Source organism: Rhea americana, unplaced genomic scaffold (genome assembly GCF_003343005.1).
Source record: "Rhea americana isolate MKP2758 unplaced genomic scaffold, rheAme1 scaffold_56, whole genome shotgun sequence".
NCBI lineage: Eukaryota > Metazoa > Chordata > Aves > Rheiformes > Rheidae > Rhea > Rhea americana.
This window is the reverse complement of record NW_028186712.1, coordinates 266,935-291,860: the sequence shown is the minus strand read 5'-3', so window position 1 is coordinate 291,860 and position 24,926 is coordinate 266,935. Positions and strand designations below refer to the sequence as shown.

Below are 24,926 nucleotides of genomic sequence, written 5' to 3'. Positions count from 1 at the left end.
TTTCAGGACTTAGTTTAAACTAAGTTGTATGTAAAAGAAGATATTTGCTTCTAATTAAGTTTTAAAAAATGGTATAAAGTACTTCTCAATTATTTTAGCATATAGTCTAATTCAAATTAACCACACTTAACATTGATAAACCTCGTATTTATAAAAAAAGTAAGAACACTGCCTACAGTGAAAAACAGTTTGGCTTGCCTTTCAGTATATGTTCTTCAGTAAATGGCTTGCCTGATTGGCAGCACCTCCACTTCACGGACAAAGCTGGACTAAATGATCTCCAGAGGTCTCTTCCAGCCAAGACTTACTAAGGCTAAGAAATAGCACCACAAGATCACATCTGCATGGAAGCAGAAGACGGTCTTGCTACAATGCAAGACTACTACTTCAGGGGAGGAGGAAAGAAGTTCTCTATATTCATCTGCCTATGTATGTTCCAATAAGCATCATTAATCAAAACTACATGCTGCTGTGAAGCAAGAAAGATTATTTGCTAATAATAAACAAATGACTTGAACTGCAGAGAAAGATTAGGCTGCTCTTAAAGAATGCTGCTAGTTGCTCCTATATAGCTGCTTAAACCAGAAAGATGCTAATCTTTAAGGAATAAAACTGAAAGGCGTAAATAAAAAAAAAAAGACTAGATAATATGACAAGAAGATATAAAGCATATAAAACAAATATTCTAGTGCCTATTCATTTTACAGTGATAATCAATTTCAAAATCTAAATAAATATGCATTATTGTTTCTATAATAAAATATTTCCCATACTCAAAAACTGAAATACAATTAATTCAGTATTATAGCAATGCTATCGTTATTAGGCTATTTGGATAGTGCAGGAAAAAAATTACTCAAATTAGAAAGGTATGTTTAATAAATTATTGCTTGATTAATAGCAAAATAGTTGTATTATCAGTAAGATTAGGAGGGATTTATCCATTCATCTTAGTCTAAAGCTTCAATAATGAAAAAATGTAGGTCTACTGAGTCTTGCCAACACAAAACAAATATTACTGTGGCAGTAACAACAGCAATAACTTCTTACAAGTATGGCCCAAGCTTCAGAACTCTTTTTTCCCCCTCAAGAAGCAGGACCTTTACCTGGAGCATATGCTTTGAGAGTTAACATCAGAAACAGTACCTAAACTTTAATCACCAACATATGCTGCTCACCATATGTTAAAAGCCCAGAAAGAGCACCTCCAAATAGCACTGCACCTTTTAGACAAAAAGTAACAAATAAGCAAAACCCCACAAACATGCTAAGGAGATGAAACCTTCGGGTTTTTTTAATTATTTTATTTTTTTAATTTTTTTATTATTATAACGAACAGCGAAAATGTTGGAAGTTAAAGAATTCAAGCAATATGGGAAAAAAGAAGAAACTGAAATGAAAACAAACATCCTAAGAAGATGCAAGAAGATACAGACAACGCTTGTAAGCGTTTATGACTGTCAAAACTTATTCTTTCCTTAAGGGAAGAACTACCAAATCCTTTAATTCTCTGCTCCCTCCTCCCCTCTCTGGGTATGGTAAATTTTATAGGTACCTGATCTTCATTGGTTTTCAAAGAACTCTTCCTAATTGAGCTGCATTCCTTAATTACAATATATTATCTGAACCAAGTACTCCAGCCGACAACTTACAGCATACTAAAAACCGAGCAAATGTCTTACACTGGGACAGTCTCTATAAAACCTTAGGAAAATTTGCCCAAATTTGAATTCACTACATATGTCAAGATTCCTGAATTCCTACATTCTTCTAACAAATTTCTCAGGAGCTCTGTTACAAAGATTCCCTTGGGACTCCTGCAATTCACCTCTCCTCCTCCTTCCTTTAGAGGGGAAACAGCTGCACCCATCTGATTACAACCCAGTGGTTGCACCCATCTAAACATCTGCTTTCCACAAGCATCTTGATCATTTCTGCCAATGTTGCATATGCCTCTGTCTCCACCTGCCAGCAATACTGTGGGCTCATGTTGATCTTTCCTCTTAGACATGATCCTCCACTACTTGCTGTTGATGGCTACTGACTGAACAACAAACACAGAGAAATGCCCATTTATACCAGACCATCTTATTTAAAACCAATCCTTATTTCTTATCCTCCAGATAGAGAGTCATTAATGAAGGTTATAACAAACAACATTGTCTTGAATTAGGAAAAGAAAAGAAGTACACAGTTAAAATACCCTAAAATAGAAAGTCTCCTACAAGGAAGTGGCTCAGGCTTCCCTCAGTTTTACTGCTTAGTTTTCAGAATAGAGTCTACAAGTCTTTGCAGAGCTTCTTTAAGGAAGAGATATCAAATTCCATTTCAAACAAGGAAAGGGGCATCAAAATCCATCTGGATTAAATATGAAGTCAGAAGACAGACAAAAATTCTCTGCGGACCGCGTATGTTATAGGTAGAGGCCAATTAGGTCTTCCTCTTTCTACACTGCATGATTTCCAACAGCTCAATAGCAGGGTCATTAACATAATCTGCCTAAGAAATGATTAAACAGAGAAAGCTCAAATACTGACCCAAAAACAAATTTCATTACTTCTCAGATTTGATGTTTCCCTGGATATTAATAGCAGCTTACACTTCAGCCTACTGCCTTCAGTTCTCTGCAAGCACAGAATTACAGCACTATTTATCTTTACTCATGAAATCTAGGTATTTCACAAAGCTTTGTTGAAAGGAATAAGAAATTCAGTATCATACTTTGTGGTACCCAGATCACATGTAGGTAAGATTTTAGTCTTAAACAAATCATTTCAATGTATCAAAAAATAAAACCTAATCAGAACTTTCAGCTATCCAAGTTATGAGGCTTAAGTTCCTTTCTTAACCCTGACAAAACGTGTCACAGTAGAAAATACCCTAGCCCACCCTTCAGTCAGAGAAGCTCCCCTCTACCACTTTCAAAATCAGGTAGAAGCCAATTAGATATTCTAAAATGACACAATTCTTAAATTATGTATATATATTTTATTTTTACAGACAACATACTGAGTCTCAGCACAGCCAAACTAGTTCCTAGTTCTAGATCAGTGGGTTATACTCAAAACTCAGACTTTAACTACTTTTTAAATAAACTGTTTTTTTTTAAAAAAAATAGTTGATTCTAAAATAGCAATAAATTGCCAGTAGTCACTAGGTTCCTCAGCAATAAAATAAGCAAATAAAACATTCAGTGATTTATCACCAAGATCTTTTAAGCTAGTTATAACTTTGATACAGCCTCTAGTATCAAAATTCAGCTAATTGCCACATACACTTGATTTACTGAGCTATTAAAAGTACTAATTGAGAAGTCTTAATGTTTTCAGATGTTCATTTAATTCTTTAAGTATCTTTTTAGATTGAGATTAAAACAACATACCAGAACACCAACAGATAATTCTTTACAATGAGTTTGAAAAAGGAGACAAAAACAATTCTGAAAGTACTGAGATTTTCTTAAAGTCATTTTTTTCCGTTACCAAAGCAATACAGGTCACATGTGCTATCACTAAATTCTAACCTTTTTCCAGAGCGAACAGTGACACTAAGAATTACCCTGTAAATGGGAGCTCTCATTCATTATGAATGTCTCAAACGATGCCCAAAAATAACATAAATGGAACCAAAGTATCAAGATATCAAATCTTTTTTGTCCCCTATGACAAATCTAAAAGGAAAAAAAATACAATCCCCCCAAGACTGAGGCTTTACATCTGCATAACTGCATAAACAAATTATGAATGTTTATCTTAAGCACAGTTCATAAATTACTATGATCTATTAGCTTAATTTCTTTCAGAATTATAATTAAGTCCTTTGTAATATAGCCTATGCCCATCATTATCCTTTTTATTATTTTTAATCCTCAAATGTTATTACCTTATCAAATTAAATAGCATTAATATTTTGTGTCTTGCAAGCAAATGGAAAATCTAAAATATAGTCTTGCTTGGTAAAGCAACCTTTGCCTCACAGACACTGCCAGATTAAGTAAACCACTGTGAGTAACACTTCTAGCCAAGTTTCTAAAAAAGTTAAAAATAAAGCATAAAACTACTTTTTTGAGATTATATTATTATATTTTAATTTTAAACTCAGCAGTTGCTGTCATTTAAGTTCCATGTTTCTTTTTTGTATAAAATGACCCCCATCAGTGGTTCTTTATATTATTTTTTCCAAAAAAAATAAATGCAATCTCGATATTCAATTTAAACACACAATAACCATAAAATTAGTTTGAGATTTCAATGTGCTTGAAAACTTAAAGGTTAAAAGGATTCAGTTTTAATTAAACATATCTGTAGCAACTTAATTCTAAATCTTAAGGTTTTGGAAGCCAGTTTTTCATCAGAATGCTATTAAAGCTCATCTGAATTGAATGACAATCTTCCATTCCTCTAGGCTTTCAGAGTCCATTATCTTCCCCTTTGGGATTGAATACTTTACTGTGACTGATGACGAACACGATATACAGGACAAATGTATTTTTTCCGCATTAAAGAGAATTTCTTTCAGTCTTTTGACTTCTTACTGCCACATTTCATTAGCGTCTACATAGAGCTATTCTAAGATATTTGTCCCAAATTTTTGCTTCATATTATGTGACATATGAAATAGTTTTAAATAATATAGTTTTTAGAAAACCATTCCAGCTTTTAACTATAATATTCTGGTACACATGTACTTTTCCTCCCCAGAAAGTCAATTTGCAAGTTATATTCTCTTTCTAAAATTCTAGGCACTGATTTTTTTAAAGTCAGTTTTAAAAATGGACATTTATTAAAATACATATTTAAACCAGATGTATTCTATTCTTAGACCCTGCTAAGTAATTTAATCCAAAGACTATTACACCCATCACATGAAAGAATCCTAAGATGTAACTGATGGGGAGAAATAATATTTTCTGTATTCATATACATAAAATATAGCTATTAAAATACCCTCATCTAGTTGTCTTGGAATCAGTGTTGATAGATGGTGTTACTACAATCTAGAGTAGGTATTGCCGATTCATTAGTCATTTTTGGAGTCACAGGATACATCTGATTTCCATCCCAAAACTCAAGCACTATACCAACCTACTTCAGCATCACCTATTCCAACAGAAAGACAAGCAGCATTTGAATGAAAGCTAGTCTGACATTCATTAGATTAATCATATCAAACAGGACCATAGCTGAAAATGCTGTACTAACTTTTCTGTTTTGCTTGTCTTCTACATTTAAAAATAAAATTTCAGAAGAGATTTTTCAAAGGAAAAAAGTTTTTATATATATATATATATATATATATACACACACAATATTGCCTAGTCAGATTATCACAGTTTCAAAGAAAATAAAATACAGTTAAAATAGATGCTATCAGTTTGAGTCTGATGTTTGGAAAACAAAAAGTGTAATGTGAGTATTTAATGCTTTCTTTTGCTTATTTCATTTTTAAGCATACTAATCCTGGCAGTGTAGGAAAACAGTACTAAATAGAGTGCTGGGAAGCACCTCTGAAAAAGAAGAATCTTAACAATAGGTCTGAATAAAACTATCAGGATAGTCCATATGTATCTTTATTATTAGGTATACTTTTACCAAAGTTTAACTAACCATAGTACTTTAAAAAGAACCATCAGATTCACTACAGTGAATGGCCTATGTGAAAACTCTTACCATTTTAAAATTATATAAGCACTTAAAAGTTCCAAGTTCATAACTATTTCTTCTGCAAATGCCAAGTTTGCCCATTTAATAGCTGGCTCAAAAATATGGAAGAAAGAAAACTCAGTAATATTATCTTTTAATTTAAGAAGTAGTTGTTGATTGCCTCAAGTCTGGAATGCATATAATTTTTTTATATTTTCTTCCCAAAGCATTCACTGGTTTAGTAATTCAGCAAAACAAAAAGTTTTGAAGTTGCAAAAATATAGCATACTTCTGAGACATAGTTAAATGACCAAAATCCCCTACCATTTCACATAGAGAATCCTGGTCCTGTAAGAGACAGTGACAAAATTCCTAGTATCATGATGGAATAACATATAACCCTGAAGAAGGAATAAAGTACAGAAATGAAGGAGAGGAGAGAATGTGGAATTAGTATTACAAGACTTAAAAAGAGGTCTATCTGACTTGCTTTTAAGAGTTTCTAGAAAACAACTTATTTCTGAGCATAGTGTGAGTGACCAGCAAACTCACATTTTCATCTCACATTTCGAATAAGTGAGGCAATGTCTTCTCAGAGAAAGCAGCACCATTCCTCTGTGCACTCCTACTATTTTTCCTCTGTTAACACCATTCCACTTCCTTCCCTGAAAACAGACTACCACCTACTCTTGCTTGGATATGTTCGCCTACAGTTTTTGGCTATCATTTTCCAGCAGGACTTTCTTCACCTACACCCTCTTGATCAGCGGGAATCCTGAAGGGCCTCTGTCCTCAACATCGCTACTGTTCAGTCAGCCACCAAAGAAGATGCATCAAATTATTCTGTTTTCTTCCTCATTCCTGCATATTTTATAGAAGCCTAACCGTAGAGCTTTAGGAAGAACCTCAGGTAATTTAGAGGCACTAAGTCTAATGTTGCAGTGCAATTAGGTTAGACCCTTTTAAGGGGTCACCTCTTCACCTGTATAAAATGCAAACATAACACTGGCTATACAATACAAACACGCATGTCCTTAGTCTAGTGCAGTGCTGAATAAAAAGCCATCAGTTTGAATTATTAACTGCTATCACATCATCAACCTCTATGACATACGCTTTTACTATCAGAATTTTACTATTGTTTTAAAACTGTCTTTAAGCGAAGAGGGTATTGATCTAATATATTATAGAAGAGAACAAATATTCTTGAAAATACTTACTGAAGTCACCTGTGAGAAACACTGCTTCAGCTCCTGGTGCCCACTCTTTACAATATACTCCGCCATCCACGAATTGGTTAACTCCAAAGGTTTTGTAACTTTTGGAAAATTTGTCAAGGCCTCCTTCATGTTCCTCAATGCTCTTCAAGCGTTTATAAAACAGACAATACCTTTCAAAGAAAACAAATAGTGTTTTTGAGAGGAGGAATTTAAGGGTATTTGGAGTGGCAGGGAGGGAGCAGTTTAGCAAATGTTTTTTTAACGTAAAATTGGCAAACATAAAAACACGTTAAGTGAGACACACTGTAACAGTGTATCCTCGTACGACGATACCAAATTCACTGTTCTTTACAGAAATAAAGGAGTAATATCAAACACATAAACCATACAATTTTTCCATGATTGCAAAGTTGCAATCTTCACAAAGTACAAATTACTCCCCTAAAGCAGGAAAAATAGAGTTAAGTCTCAAACTACAACTCCTGACTGATAGTCAAAAAAAAAATCATAGTATTACTACACAACAGGAGAACTTCACACACGCTCACTAGCACTTTTTCCCTCAGACTTTGTTAGTATTGAATGTAGGCCTCATAGGGAAAATTGTATAGGTCCAAAACATATATCACAGCTAATTTGAACAGATAATCTCAGGACAGTGAAAAATTTGCTATCCACTATAGCAAGAATGAAGGAAATAATTTGATACTTGTGGAAAGCAGTTCCTTAACCACTCTCTAGAAGGACCATCAGTAAGAATATATGCAGTCCCCTGACACCAGAAATGTTTGAAAAAATTACCACTTCCTGAAAATACTTATTTGCTACTTACTCAGTATTTACTTTCTCCTTGCAAGACTAGAAATGCCATAAATGTCTAACAAAATTTACTATTAACAGCTTGGAGTTTTCTGACAGATTTTGCCCTGATTTCTCTAAGGAGTCCCATCAATTCTAAAGTACCTAAGGTGCACTGGATAAATTAGGAGGGCCAACTTTGCTTCCTGAAATGTGAGCTATGTGAAGAAGCATCGCCAAAACTTCACAATTCCATTGCAAGTTTATTCATCCAAGATGGAAGTTGGGGGCAAGCTTTTTTGTTTGTTCCTTTAAATTAGATATCCCCAATGAAAAGTAGAAATATATTTATGTTCTCTATAAATGAAGTTTCCTGAAAAATATAAAAACTGAGAAGAATCACAGAAAAAAAACAGCCATCTGTCTGCTATATTTTTTTTATTTTGAAGAAAAACACACTAGAGGTACAGTACTATTTCTAAATGCTATTCATAACAATACCCTCTCTTCTAATCACCTGGAGGGAAAAAAAGAAAGTGTGAAGATACTGAAAAGGGAAAAGGAGAGACAAAACAAGAGTAAAGTAACAAACAGCTTGGTTAAAAAAAAAAAAAAAAAAGCAACTTTCTGTTCAAAGTGTCAAGACTTAGACGCTGCTTTCAGCTTTATTTTAAATGGCCCTTAATTAGTTCAAAATAAGGTTAAAAATGTCTAATTACTGGTCAGTTCAATTGAAGTAGCATTAACTTTAAATTTAAATTTTCAGTATTATGACTCTCTCTAAGGTTAATAAATAAATAAAAAAAAATAAAGGTTAAATACACAAACACAGAACAAGTCACTAAAACAACAGCCAAAGTTCAACAACTGACATTTGGTAAGGGCAAAATTACTCTATTATTGAAGGGTTCTCCTTGAACAAATGTTTTAATCTTTTCTTTCTTTAATTTTTAATGCTTTCCTTAAAATACATCAATTGCATTATACAAGAGCACAATGCAAGCTGGTATTTGCCCCTTGCAATTTCTCTGCCATACATAAGCTGCTTCAAAATTGCTGCATGTCACATGTATTACTATTAACCTGTTCTGCTGCTGTGTGCCCAAAAACCCCTTATATGCTATATATAGCCGTGCCTGTTCTAATGTCAAGAGATGCAAGCCAGGTAATGAAACTTTCACAAGTTTTAAAATAAGAAGTATTTAAATCAAGTATGAGGGAGGGGGAAAGGATGAACTTTAAGTAGAAAGCTTATTCTGAAACTTTAAAAAGCTTTAAGTACACCTTTTCTAGATGTGGTATTTCCCACATTCAAGAGGGAGTGGTAGCATTCATCTTCAAACAAAAGTCAGTCATACAAATCTTTGAAAGCTGGAGGAGAAAAAGATAACATATTTATTAATAGAGAAGAACATCAGATCACAGAGAACTGCAATCTCCAAACAGAAGAGAGGCTGTGATATGCTTCAGATAACCCAGTGCCATATGAAAGCTGATTGCCTATTGCTCTTCCTCTCTGACTTCTCCACAGCAATAGACCAACAAACTTATCAGTCTGTCTCCTCTGCCCAGCTGCTTAAATAGGAAGTTGCAAATAAATTCAAGCTGAGTGGTTAATTGGATGGGAGGGGCAAAAATGGACTTTCAAAAGACAATGACAGATTTAATATCGTTCAGGAGCCAATCTAGAAGTAACACATATGTTGTAAACTCTGTAGTCTTATTATAGGAATGCTAAATGTGCACCTACTGTTTCTACTTTTGTCTTTCAGTAAATTCAAATAAACATATATAAAGAGATCACTACATTGAATATAATAAATCATCATGTTTATTTCATTATTCTAAGCAAATTTCTCTTCTCGCTCACCTTGCAATGCCAGTGGTCAAGCTTATGTGTCCAAGCAAAACAGCATTTCTTTTGGAGGACAGAGGGCTGGAGGAAGGAATCAGTCTCACTGGCATATTAAGCAAATTGTTGATAACTATTTAAAACATTTCAATAGTAATTTTGAGGAGAAGGATTTTATTATTATTAAATTGGGAAGTTTTGAACAAGTAATGCAGCACTACATATATTTGGTCACAATGCTTCTTCCATTTTCCACATGCACACCATTTGTGATACATAGCAATTTTACTCAGGTATTGCTCATGCAATTCACTGCAGAAATCAGATTTAAGAGTTAATGCTCTCTGTAACCATTTTTTGAAATCATCTCTTGAAATGATCAAACAGAGAATTGTAGTTTGTTCAAAGTTCACAACAAAAAACACAAGCTTCTGAAATGGATCAATTACTTGTGCTGTGAACTATTCTCAAATCTCATCTCAGGAGATGAAATGCATCTGGCCACACAAGAAAGTCATTTGTCACAGAAGGTCATGTAAAACAAAGTAGAAGTGTTGTTGTGAATCTTGTTGCTATTTCATATGGGAAAAAACAATAGCTAAGTGCATGCTTATGATCCAGATTTAGAAAAATTTTAAGGTTTTGCTTTCACAAAATCTTTACCTTCATTTCTGGACTACTGAGGCTTGTTAGATATGTTTTCTTCCAAACTGAATCCCCAGAAGTAGTTTACCCAGAAAAGGAGAGGGTTTTTTGTTGTTGTTGTTGTTTTGTTTTTTACATTTAAGCAATTTCAAAAATTCCCATTGCTTACTAAGAAGCATACAAGCATTGAAAAACACGAGGCAGACATACTGTCTGTAGCATTTAGTGATCGCCCTGAATTCTGAGCGTCATGTCATATTGAGGATAAATACAGATTATAGCCAAACTAGACACACAAGAACCATCAGGACACATTTCAAAGATGAGACAGAATTTGTAAAATTCTGGACATGTAAAGAGAATTAACAAGTGTCCAGAGCAAAAAGTCAAAATGAAGAAGCTGAATTTGTCAGTACGCTTTTCACATTTTCCTAGCTTGATGAATCACTGCAAAGTCTTTTCAGATTTGTCTAGTTTTCCACATTAAAGCTGACACTGAAAAGCTATTACAAAGTTAAAATTGTATGTAGGTATGCCATGAAAAGTACAATCGTTACCTTTGTAGCAAAAAACCTAAATACAGTAGCAATGAGATCCACACAATTTCAGGGGATGAGTCAGGAGTAACAGAGCTGTACAGATCAAGACCCTTACTACAGGCCAAGTATGAAATAAAACACTCTCTGCAAGCCCAGAAGACAGAACTAGACAACTTGGATGTATTTCTTGCTCTTGGGGACACATGTGCAAACACGTGCACACACACAGTCATGTGCTTGGGAAGGTCTGGAGAGAACCATGCCAAAGGCCTTTTCAGATCCTATCCTATATACATTCACCCACCTCAATTAACAGCCAATGGGTTACAAAACTAAAATAAAGTTAGATGTCTTCTTCAGACTTACTTGAAACAAAGACTTCCTAATCTTGGTAATTCCACAAGCACTCATATACCCATCTTGAAATAGCGCATTTGGTAACAGAATAATACTTCTACAGCAGTATCCTTTTCTTCCTCTGATCTCTCACGATGAAATAATGGTAATGATAAACATCATTTGGAGCAGGGTCATAGTCTTTTTATTATATTCATAATTTGTGGTACAGCATTGCTTTAAGTCTATACTTTATATACAGTCATGTTTAAAACCTTACAACAGAAATGTAGAGATTTGCTGACTTTCCACAGAATCAGGATTAAACCATCCAATATGAATTACTATAATGGCTATCCAAAAAGTAAATACTCACCAATATAAAGTAAGCTTTACAGTGAAGGAATAAGTTTACTCAGTAGTTGTTTCAGATGTTAACATTTTAGGGGAAGAATATTTCCTCATACTTCTCAGAGAGAAATATATATTATAGCAAAATACAGCCTAGACTCTTTCAGTCAGTGCAAAGCTAAGGAAGAACGCAAAATTAAACAGTTCTTTTCCCAAAGAAATTACTTTCTATGTATGTAGTAACCATGATATACAAAACCCTCCTCATGCTGCAAATGCTATCACCACTGATTTTATTCACCTAGTGATCCAACTAAAAAATGCCAGACAACACAGCAGCATACAAGATGCCCTCATTCAATCAATATGCTGCTGCATTCCGAGGTTGCTGCAAGAGATCAGTTTTTATGTCCATTCTCATACTTTTTTTTTTTCCAAAAGGTGTGGTTATTGCACTTACAGAAGTCAATTTGACTATTTTAAAGTCTGTCGTGTCAACACTGTAATCAATCATTTTAGTCTCCTTACTTACGGTGCTGATTTTTGTAACTATTCATCTTTCAAACTCTTTCTGTTCACACTAGCTTCTGTGTTATAACTTATTTCCACAGTCCTGGCCTAATGCTAATGCTAATTTATTCAAAACGTAAAAGCAAATAGGAGAGGCTTTGAGCATGATATTTGTTGTCCATATGGAAAGCCCATTTTGCAGGCACCAAAGGAAAAAGAATCTGAAACAAAATGCCCAGTAACATACACTCTCTATAACCAAATCCTCTCATCTTTCAATGAACACAAACATTGACAGTAATGTCAGTGTTAAAATAAAGCTAGAGTCCAAAGACAGATATACATGGGAATATGCAACAGTACAAATATGAAACAATCACTCAGTGCCCATTTGTTTCTGCTGTGACCCATCTCAAAGCAGAAAAAACAAATGTGAAGAGCAGAATGGAAGCCGAGAAAGTAAGGTTTCACATATCTGAATGTTTTAAAATAAAGAGCATGAAGTCATTCACAAAATATAATTTGTACTATTGTTTTGGTTTTGAAGGTGCACACTTTCACCAATACCAAAGTCGGTGCACCATCAACTAAAAAGCCCCTGCAACTCATTTTATCCTCTACTCTTAAGTCCACAATTCCTCCGAACGGTCCTCATTCAGCTGTTTAGGGAGGAAGACTTATTTTTATTTTTATTGTTTTTAAGAGGGAAAGGATTGAAGGAAGGTTGCAGGATGAGGTTCCTTCTGAAGCACTCTCTTAAGTCCAATAAATCAGATGTATCAGAAAGCAATGAACAATAAGGTGGCAAGAACAAATTCCTGTTGCCAGCTGTTTCTTCAACTAGCTTTGTCATCAGTGAAAGCAGATCAAAGCAAAAGCATCAAAATTTAATTCTATTCTCTTTTCCATCCCTCTACCTTACCCAACTTGCATTTTTCTACCCAGAGCATTACACAAAGTAACCATACTTGAGGAACAAAAGCACACAAAGTCTCGTGCCAGCACTATGAACTTCAGAACAATAGATTTACTGCCTTTTAACTTATGTACATCAACTTTATTGTTTTAGATGATTGATTTGAACTTTCGCCGTAGTGATGTCTTGTCTTACTTAATCTTTTTAATATACTTTAAAGTAGATAAATCAACATTTGAGTAGCCTGTAACCTTTGAAGCATTAGAAGGATGTTGAGAAAATATGCTTTGGAAGCACAAAAGACCAACAGCTAATGGACAGAGACACAGAAAGAGGCCATCATTTCATTTTGTTTTTCTGCATGTCTAGAACTGGATGCTTGCTATGCCTCTGAAATCATGATCCTAGAAAGCCTATGAATGGCTAAAATTTGAGCTTTCCTAAAGTTCTAGTTGCACTATTAAAATCATTCACTACACAAGTACTTTACCCTTTTCTCCCTCAAGTCATTCACTGTAACGTCACAGAATCAGTAGTAGGTTTAACATTACATCAAGCCCCCACAACCACATGCAAAAGGAACCTATCTCTGTTGTACTTCCAGATTAAGTTCAACATTTGTATGTTTTATATACTTTACAAACTGAATAGGCTTTTTTTTTAAAAAAAAATGTGCTATTGCCTACACGAGATAGAAGACATAAATGCAGGTTTGCATATGTCACACAGTTTTGATTTATAAATATGTGATAACAGATTTACATAAGCATGTAAGACTAAAGAAATTTGTATTTTAATTATGTATGTGTATGATTTTATATATATAAATAAATATATATATATACACACACACACAAGAATTTGACAGTGAACTTCAGTAAATTTTAAATTTATAATTTCATATCCTTGAAGAAAAATCTCTCATATTCAGCACTGATTTTCTAGATATAAAGCCTGGTACCTGTGAAATGTGCAACAGTATTTCAGACTATCTTGCATTTTACATGTTACTCTTTATCCTTCAGCTGCTGTCACTCTTCATGAAAGCAGTAGTGTCCATATAGACAAATAACATTAGTTGGCTAAGATGAGTTATGAAGTTAGAGACAACTTAACACCCATTTTTCAGCTGAAAAAATGAAGATTCTACATTAAATTCATTATGATTAAGTTCACGAGGTGTGATAAAATTAACTGCTATCCTAATAATCTATGAATGTGGGAGTTTAGTAAGAAACTTATGCAGTTAAATCATTTATGTTATGATTCTTACCATCAAAGAAGTGATAGAATTTCAAGATCGGCTCCTACTTGAGGAGTTTTCTACTTATTACTAAAAAGATCCCACAGCAAAGAATCATAGAAAAAGAGCAAGAAAGGCAAAAATTTCAAAGTAACTTTTCCAAGTGTTCTATAGCCTGCAGATAATGAATGCCAACATGCAGTTTTTCATTTACAGCAGACAAGACAGCTCTGCTCTGTGGTTTTTTAGTCTCCACAGGAGACTTCCTTAAAATTTACTCAAAGGAAAGTGGGGGGTTGGGGGGAAGGAGGGGAAATAGAGGAGCACAACAGCACTGTCTGCTGCTGCTGCATCCCTTGATCATGATAGCTTTTCTTTTAGCTACACCCAAAAAGCTTTTTCAAGAATATAAGTAAATGCGTTTACAAGTTGTGTGTCTTTACTACATCTCTCCAATTCAACCAAGTCTGTAATACTGGAGTTTACATTGGAGATGGAAACAGAAGGAAAGGGCTGGAGGAGGAGGAGAGGAAAGAGAAATCCAATAGTATCCATAACATCGTAATTCAGTAGTTACTTAAAACATCCAGGCTCCTTCCATGTCAGTGAAAGGATGTAAACTCCCAACACTCTTTGGAGGTTCCACTACTTCAACATGGAGAGAGAAGGTAGACCTCAAACTAAAAGCAATTTCTTAAAAATTAAGAAATATTTGCCTGAGGACAATTAATGTGTAATCACTTCTGTTGAAAGTTATTCATAAAGGACAAAGTGACTAAGTATCAATTCTTTTCAAAATAATTTAAGTCTAAGTCAAGCCCTAATAACAATATACTCTGCAGTATCTACAAGAATGACAAAAAAATGAAGTGTCAGAAAATATTACGGAGCTACTACAGAGTTTGACATCCTATCAGCAGCTGCTATTTCTGATACAGATGTAAAACTAGTAAGTAATGAAGGCTAAAAAGTATAAATATATTTAAGCACTATTTTAGCAAGATGACTGTTTGCTGACTTATGTTCCAGCACACTGCTCTCTTGCACAACGCAGAGCATTAGAAGCAAGCCTCTTTCCTGCTTTGAACATTAAGATGATTTAGGGACTTCACTATCATCTGACAGCTGTAATGTCTTGCCATCAGTCTCATAACAAACATACATACTGCTTGATTCAGAAACAAATGAAAGAGTGATTACAAGAGATACTGAGACTTAATGCAATCATTTAGTAATAGTTGTTTCACCGACTTCTCTAAATCAATCCTGCATCTGAGAACACCCTTCCCCACCACAATGTTTTTAGAAGCTATTTTACCCATATATACGTGCTTGCTCATCTATCTCCTCCTTCAATTTATTAGAAGCACATGGATGCACCTCATAGGATAAGTGTAACAAATTACTAATGTTTAGAAGGTGCAAGAGGCAATTCCTTTCCATCAGAAGTCTGCAGAACTAGTTGAAAACATGCAAGAGCAACAAGAAATATAGTAAGTTCTACTTAAGGATGTGTATAAGAAAGTTATTATCTTTGTTAACCTTTATAGAGTTAAAAATATATACACCTATAAACTTTCTAAACCAAGATTTTTGTGGGTGGCTGTGTTTTTAAAATATTAAGTTAATTATCCAGAGAAAGTTGTAACACAGCTATGCACACTCTGCATCTGCCAAAGCAACCAAAATATATAGACCTTTCCCTCACAACAGAGAAGCTAAAACAGCAACTACAAAATAATGCTTAAGACTCCATTTTACATGTTTTTCTTTGTGTTCCAATAACAAATTTACCAGTAGCACACCTTGTTTACTCAATTTTACACAGCTAAATATTTATCAGACAAACATTTTAGGTAGGAGGTTTTTCAGTTAACAGTCATAGTCTTGCTATCCTTCTGCTTAATAGTCTTAATTGTGTATAAATTGTACGCTCAAACTCCCTTATTACTATAATTTGCTTTACCAACGATACCAACAGAAATTTGGGGCAGTTCTTTTTAAATTATCTTAATTAGAGATAAACTCCATTATATTTGAGCAGAAAGCTGGAGAAATGTAAAGAGACACATTTCTTTCTAGAAATCAGTAGACTAAGACTATGTTAGCTTGTGTTTCATATTACACAAGAGAAAATAAACTGAAAGGTCAGTTGAACAGTTACAGCATTGCCCTTTTCCAGGGTAATCAGCAGAGCATGTAGCAAAGACGTGAACACAAGCGTGACTGGAAAGACAGTGGCTGATAAAGAGGCATGCTGCCAAAAGTACATGGAACAAAATACTCCTCTTCCAGTGCCAGCTGAGGAGTGTGGCACAATGCAGGATTTACTTCAGTAACTCTGATTTATTACTTTAATTTGAAATTGTGTTCTTGTTAAACATTCAGGTTTTCATTTTGCCAAAAGACACTAGAATATGTAATATTGAACATTAATCACATACCCAGGTAAGCTACAGGAGCAATATCATTAATAATTTGTTTGTAATAGGTAGACAATACAGTCATTAGAATTAATTTAGCTGGTTTACTAAAGCATTTTTGCTTTAGGTACACATTTCTTGTTATTCAGTAGTATTTACTTGAAAACTGTAGAGTAGACTCTTTCCCACCATTTGAGAAGCAGTTTATTTTTCCCCTTAGTAAAACCTATTTATCACTGGAATCTTCCAAAAAGGCTTCTACAAATCATTAAAATACACGCTAAAAAACTCTAAGTTTGAGACAACTTTCTCAAACATTTTATTTACCAGAATTATTTTTAATGAAGCTGTAAATAACAGCATATCAATTCCCATTTGATTCCACTGTCAACCATTTCTAACAGACTTGCTTTGTATTAATAGATAACAAGGTCAAGTCTGGAAAAAAAAAACAGATTCAGTGATTCCCATAGCACCAGTACTGACAGCTACAAAGTTGGAATCAAAACACAAGCTAGAAGCAGTACATTAGAAGCTTCAGGAAAAAGAAAATATATAGATTTAAAAAAATAAAAATAAAAAATAATAATAATATGCTTTTTGGTGGGCAGGTGCTATTACATCAGGTCTGAAGCAACCTGGAAGTGTCATTCAGTATAATTTCTAAAGCAAATACTTGCTTCTGAGAATCAGCACATATTCCTCCTATAGGTTGTCAGAGTTCTGCACATTAGTCATTTAAATCCAGACCAACTTGTCACTATTTCATTTAATTTTAGTTGCCTTAAAAAGAGTTATTTTCAATGTACTTTTTTTATTAGTTTACCACAGCAATAAACATAAGCAGCCATCTGTTTCTTCCCAAATTTGGATTCCAAGTATGCTGCATCAGTTTGGCTACTGCATTCTTAGTAATGCTGCAAGTAATTTTAATTGGCATAATGTGTAGCTCGACACAATACTAAGCAAGATTTATCTTTCTGCATGAACACTCAAGAAGAATCAAGAGATTTTGTCTGCCAAATAAGAAAAAGCTTCTATGTCAGAAGTCATTCTTATTTCAAATAAAATTACACCTTATATTTCTGATTACGCTAGCCACTCTACTTTAGAGTGCACACTATGCAATAGTTTTATTTATTTCCTAACAGAAAACTGTGCAGCTGCTCTAGCTACAACTTCAGTGTGAATTTCTATAATAAATCTTACTTCACCTTCTTCTAAAATCTGTTCCAAACATTAAAAACAAAGCCCTGATTTAATAGATCAGATCAATGATTTATATGCCCAAGCAGTCTACACTACCTTAAAGTTATGTCAGAAACTTAAACAAAAATCTTTGTAATTCCATAAAACAATCAACATCCTCCAGTTATAGGGCTGTTTCCTAGTCAAATTTACAGATTTGACTGCCATCATAAGAGGCTGTCAAAAGAAATTGCTAGGGAAAAGGTACCCACATCAGTATCTCTGTTAAACATCCTGCCCTCCTATAACACAGTTGTCATCTTATCCAGGGTAATCACAAGCTTATGTTATTTCAGTTAAAGTTAAATCTTACCATTTTAGCCTCAATTTTAATTCTGACAATGAGTTCCAGACTCACTGTATACAATATTTTAAGTAGTTTTCATCAGGTGTTCCTTCACTGTTGCTAATAAAAGAAAAACTAATGCATCTACTGCAGTTCCTTCATATTATTCAGTATTTTTATGCTTACATTACAAGCCCACGTAACTCTCATGCACACAAGTACACTCTCGATGTAGGTTTTCTCCTAGTCTTTAAATATTTGTCACCCACTTTTAGATCAGCTCTCTATTATAACAAAAAAAATCACAACACTTAAGGGGAAAAAAGCATGTATGTTATTTCACATATAAAGAATGCTTACAAAAAACATTAACATATGGAAAAGGAAGCAAGGTATACTTTATTTTCTTTTGTTGCTGACTACTGGGCCAGTTTGATCAGTCTTCTCTGGCTTGTGCAATAAATATTTTACACTTTGGCTTGGAGGCTACATGGAGGGCTATTCACATTGACTGCATATTCAATTAGTCAGGTAAGCCTAATCTGTTAGCGGTAAAGCCAAAGAAAAGTGACTCTTCCAGAAGAGAGCTCTAAGGAAGAAAATGTCATCTCTAGTAAATGGAAAATAAAAAGAATGCAGAGGGACTGAGAGGAGGAGGAAACAGAACTAACTTACCTTCCAAACTATTCATACTAGCTTTAGGCACTTTAGCAGAAGCATCATGCTTAGCTTCACAGCACAGATCTGTCTAAATTTAATTCTTAATTCTGACTTCACTGTGGGCCAGACCAACAAGGAAAGATGAGCACTCTTAAACATTTATACATTCCACAATGGAAAATGTTTATAATTTAATATCAATAAACTGGAAGTAGAATTATTATTTATGTACGTAAGAAATATCAGTGACTACTATCAAATAATATAGTCTATTCTCAAGAAAGATGAGTAATCAAAAAGTATGTATTCTTGGTCCCTGCTGATAAGTAGCTGTATGCAAAGGCACACATTTTCAAAGCCAAACATTTTCAAAGGCACCCTCTAGAAGAGGCTCTTCTCCTGGACTTTAGTAAGAGTGAGCACAAAAGAAAAGTAGTGCATGGCCACTAACTTGATTCACACTATCATCTTTAGAAGGTAGGTATAAATACCAAGTTCTCTAAGTTATCATACTGAATGTTCGAACCTCTTTGTAAAAGAGACGAGTTAGGATTTTGTGGAGTTCATCTATTCTTCTGAAGCATTAAACACAACAATCTGGATAAAACTAAATACACCATTTCAGGTCAGAAATGTGCTAAGAACTTCTTAACCACAGAGTGAACACTATTCAGCAACTGTTGGACCCATCTCAACCATATATCCATTTTTACAGAATTAACATCATAAGGACACATGACATAGCTTCCAAGACATCTGCCTACCGTATTTTTACATTAGCGAGGACAGCCTGATAGTCATAGAAGTCACTACTACTTTACAGCCTCCAAGCATATTTTAGTCTCTTATCTATAATAGTGTTAAAGAAGTTATGATTCAAGTTTCAAGTTGATGTGACTAAAGAAAACAGCAAAACAAAAAGGGGAGAACAATAACTGATGCTGCACTACTGTTCACGACTCAAATCATCCACTTTAAGTATCACCCACAAAAAGAGCTGTCTGGACACTTACATTGAATTTTTAAATATCTGAAGCAGTGAGGTAGCCTGGGACACATTTAAGTGCAATATTGAGGAAGGGAGCTGAGGGGAGGATAAGGAAGCATGAGCTTAGAAAGCCTGCTATTGCCAGGGTTAATCATCTCAATATGCTGTACAAGCTAAGCACAAGGATGGATCTACTTTTAGAAAATAAAACTGAGAAATCTTCAGAGATCACAAAAGCATTAACATTTGTCTAGTACTAGGAGTTTAGAAACATCAGATGAACAGTTACCTGCTATTAAAAGGGAAGGAGGAAAGAGGAGGAACTATTTTTATAATTCCATACTCATCTTGCCTGCTTATAATACCACACCCACTTCCTAAAACAAGTACTAAAAAGGGAATGGAGTTTTCCATACCACAAATCTTGATAAAAGATTTATTTATTTATATAGAGGCTTTTGTATAAGAAAAAATATTTTTAACCATTCCTTTGAGATAGATAAAATTAAACAGCAAAACGGTTAAAGAACGTAATAATTGAGTATTATATGTTTAAGAGGATTTCTTTTTTAGTAAGTCCCCTCCCCACTATGACATTGCTATGATTTTCTTGGGTTTTTTCTCCTCTTTATAAAAAGAAATTACACCCACCAATTTCCTAAACAGTGGACCAGCTTCAGAAGTTGTATCTTAATGTACGTGTCTATCTTTGAAGTACAAAATAGAAAAAGCATTACATCATACTCTTGGTAGAAAAATGTATAAGATTATGTACAAATCAAACATTTGCATTAAATGTACACTGTATACACATGCAACAACATCCCTCCCTTCTCCCCTCTCCTACCGAAATATGCACAACAGAACACAAAAGTAGTACCTCTCTTTCTGGAATTAAGCCTAGAAAAAAACACTGTTTGCTCCAGTTCTTAGACTGGAGAGCTGCCAAAGTAAAGCCTTCTAACTGAAGCCAAACAGAACAGGTTAGTCCCAGAGCTTCAACCATGCACATCTCCTTATCTGAGGTCAACTTGATACACACCAGTATCAGGGAATAAGGCAAAGGGGGAAAATCCCAACCAACAGCTTTAATATTAGTTATTGACAGTTTATCAAGAAGTTAGCCTCTGAATTAAGAGCTGCAGCTCGAGCAAAAAGCTAGTAAACACTTTTGAGGCATCATGGAAAAAAGAATACTGTTAGGTACGTAAAGAGTCAGCATACATATTTTCTCATGATATATTCATTACAGGACAAGTTGTTGAAGTATTTAGTATTGCATAAATAAATTTTATATTCTGTAAACCGTAAATAGCTCTGTACAAATTCCTTAAAAAAAATTTACCCCTCCTTTGAGGAGTCTGAACTCCTTTTCATCTTCCACAAGGCCACACATGCATAGTATTCATAAGTGTGATTTTCTATGCTTTCCTAACACATTATGTACTGAAGGCTTAGTGAAGCAGCAGATCATTGCTAATAAGCAGAAATAAGAGACTGACAGCTTGAAGCCTTTTTCAATTGCCATTTGACTTGATGCAAGATTTAAGTGTAAAACAAATGCAAAATTGACAGAACAAGTACTAGCTAGATAGGAAAAAAAAATAGTAAAATAATTAAGCATTGAAATACTGGATCCAGAGAGATTATAGAATAAACCTTGTAGGTTTAATGCACAAATAGACAAAATTCTAAGCAATCTGGCCTGAATTTAGTGTTGACCAGGTTCTGGACAGGAAGCTGTGATTTCAATATAATTCCATTATTCCTTCCAACATGAACTACTCTACGAAAATCTAGTGCTTTCCACATTTTGAAGCTAATGCGTTTTGTTCAAGAAAAAGCTAAGAACACGGCAAGACACAACAAAAATGTAGACAGTGATAGAAATACTACAAGCAGTGCAAATATCTTTAGTGATTGACAATCACACAAACTTCCTCTAAGCCTGCATTCATTTTCTTTGTATATATATCTGTGCACATAGATAAAGGAACTCTACATTCCTAAAATAATCAAAAAATATAGACATAACTAATCTTCTGCCTTGAAAGAAATTTTGCTCTTAATGCTTTTGGCAATATTCTTCAAATACCTTATTACCATACGAGTTTTCCCCCATATGATTTTAAAAAATATATGTTAAGGAGGATACCAAAGTATATAAGGTAAGCTTTTGCATCAACACTATCTTTTAAAATATTACTATAATATCCACATTCACATGAACTGGTATACCTCATTATTTCCATTTTAATTTCTTGTATACAAGTTACACAAATAATCTTAGTATATACATGATAAACATACAATAATAGCAAGGTATTATTTCAAAATGTTCTGGAAATAGAAGCCAATTGGATGTTACAAAAATCCCACACTTTCCTGCACCAATGTATAAAACACTACAGGGAAAAAGAATTATGGATGCAAGATTGTATTCATACTGGAAGTCACCCAATACTATGTATTTTCTTTCTTTCCTTTAACCTTTTCAATGGAATGTTACTGTGCATCTTTCTTCATGGGTAAGAAGTTAGAACAATAGAAGATTTATATCCTTTAGTATCCTGCAACAGAGGGGGCAGGCTTTGAGAGGTAGTGGTATTGGGTATCCTTTTCGAACCAAAGGATAGAACTGCCATTCAACAATATTTTATCTCTACAGAACAGGGAACCCTCATTTGCTATCTTACATGCAAGTCAGCAGGAACTGGAAGCCATCCCATGATACTCACCATCTAACCTTACATATGTACCCGCTATTGACTGGCAACCCTCAAGTAACTGCTGCTGTCAGCCTCTCAGTTATTCCAGCAACAGGATTCTTAAGGCAACATCATGATGACACATATCTGAACAAAACAAGGGCCTTACCCTACTTTTCAGGCAACTTTCAGCCAAACTAAATCAAGTGTACCACCCCTAATTCTATAAGGCTAAATTTACAGAAGTGATATATAAAAGTGTGAGGTTGAAGCAAGGGGAGGGGAAGCCCTTTAAAAAGGGCATTAGACTCCAGACTATAAAGGTTGTATTCCTAAATTTTCAAGATAGCTGTAATTTTATTTGCAGCTTTTGAAAAAGGTACTCATTTCCATTTCGGGGTAGTTGTGTTTAACATATCCATTTGCCTTTGCAGGCCTCTCTTAAGCAAAAAGACAAATCAACCTCTCTCTCCAGAATCAGGAAGGAACTGCAGTTTGATTAACTACAGTGTGACTGTTAGAATTAGTTTAAAATCTATGCAAAGTATCTCACACAGCAAAAGGCTAAAAGCACATACCTCATTTAAAGTTCTCTTGAACGTAGTCTGTATTCTTGTATTTCACTATTTACTCTAAGAAAAAATCTTGACAATTATTCTCTCATTTTTTTGAGTTAAGTTTAGTGCCTTTTCTTTAAAAACTCTGCACAGCAAATGAATTGTAACATTTCTGTTAAAAGTTAGTCAGTGCAGACTATCAGTAGTTGGCACTGTTTGACCCAGTAAGTTTATTAATCCCTCACTTAGGAGGTGAAGTGCCATCCCAAAGCACCGTACTACACTATACACTTTTATTTCATCATATGTCAGAAAAATTGCACCAAAAAAAGGCAACAGACAGTTAAGAGAATCCTACAGAAAGTCCATTTCCACTACTGATCCCATAGTACAGGTCAGACTCCTAAATCCAGGGCAGAACCATTGCCTCTTCCCCAGTTCCAAGGTATCACATAGCAGGAGCAATCAACACCTTACATCGATCACATGGAGTCACAGGAGTAAAAGTTCATTTGAGGTAACTGGCATGTGAAATATAGGTGCTATATTGGCTAAGCATAAGGTAGAACAACAAGCAAATATGAGGTCTAAACCGAACGTGTGGGTTTTTTTTTTCTCTTAGGTATAGAGTACATACATCTGAACTAAAAGTTTTTTTAAAAAAGGAAAAAAGTAATCTTCAACATGACAGATGTCTTCTTGAGAGAAGCGTCTTAAGAACATCCATTATTCCTAATTAATGAAACTATAAACTTTTGGATTGTTTACTGAGAAAAATTAATTATAAGGAAAGCATAATTGTATCTGTACTGAATGCTACAAACCAAATTAGAACAATAATAAAGAGTTCAAATTGGTAATTTATTTCTCTTTTCTAGGGTCAAAAGTTGCTAGAACTGCATCCCACACACATAACATGAATATTTTGGCTTTGTATTTACATTGTAACTGAAATATAGCTAATATGAACTTCAACCCTTCCACATTATCCGACAAGCTCCATTCCTTTCCCTTTTTCTAGGGAAAAAGCTAGAATCAACCATATTACTCTGGGCTGGACTGTCTGCAGTAAGATAGTACGCAAGTCACATTACACAACAAGTAAACAGTTCTCCCATTTTGTTTTTGCCCTAGTCTAAAGTAAACTGCAAAGTCAATTTTGATGTTGAGATAGACAAAACTTTGTTACTCAATGCAAGACAAGGCAGTTGACTATGCAGTCACACACTATGCACAAAGCACTCGCTAGAGTCCCACAAACAGCGAAAGACAAAGCACTCCAAATGACAACCTTCACCCAGAGCCCTTTTATTTCCCCTCTCCCCCTTTTTGGAGAGAGAGAATAGGAAAAACAAAACCACACACTTCTATTCAGATCTTTTAATGGAAGCAGAACAACAGCAGAAATAAAACATACAGGTTCTAGCAGAGCTTCCTTCACTGTCAGCATGCCTGTCCTGCCTCTCCAGGTTGCTAAGGTCCATGGTTCCAGGGCAAGTGCCAGTGAGGCAGGCCCCACAGCCAGGACTTGCTCTGTCCCCACAATCTGCCTTTTCAGAAGAGGCTTTTCCCCTTCCTTCCTCATTTCACTCTAGAGCAAAATCAAGCTTTGAAATCCTCATGCAGTAGGGCTACTTTTCTCTATGCACAGTTCCACAAAGAAGGACAAGTGTCTATAATAAAATCTAAGTATTCAGCATTACATGTACAGGCTCATATACAGCCAAGACCTAAGGAGGGAAAAAAAAAAAAAAAAGCAACACACAAACCGTGAACCCTAAAGAAAGCTTTGCTGTTAGAAGTTTAAGGTAGCATGAAGGGAAAAGCTGTTCTGTAATTAACTCATTTACACTGTAAGTTATCAGACAAAACAGGTAAACTGTTTCAAAATAGCTATTTTGGCAGCAACAGATACCTATTAATGACTGGAGGTGAACATGATGTATGGCAACCTTTTCTTAAGGCAAAAAAAGAAATGCAAAGCCCACAGTTTACAACTACATA

General features: G+C 34.6%; 1 protein-coding gene across 2 annotated transcripts in view; it reads right to left on the bottom strand.

The window, feature by feature from the left end:
* The window catches only part of GBE1 (1,4-alpha-glucan branching enzyme 1), a 147,956-nt gene that overhangs the window by 105,879 nt on the left and 17,151 nt on the right, over positions 1 to 24,926 (bottom strand). For both annotated transcript variants that reach the window (XM_085318906.1, XM_085318908.1), the window contains exon 2: positions 6,863 to 7,032. In XM_085318906.1, the coding sequence (XP_085175032.1) occupies positions 6,863 to 7,032 (170 nt within the window). The remainder of the gene's footprint in view (positions 1 to 6,862; positions 7,033 to 24,926) is intronic.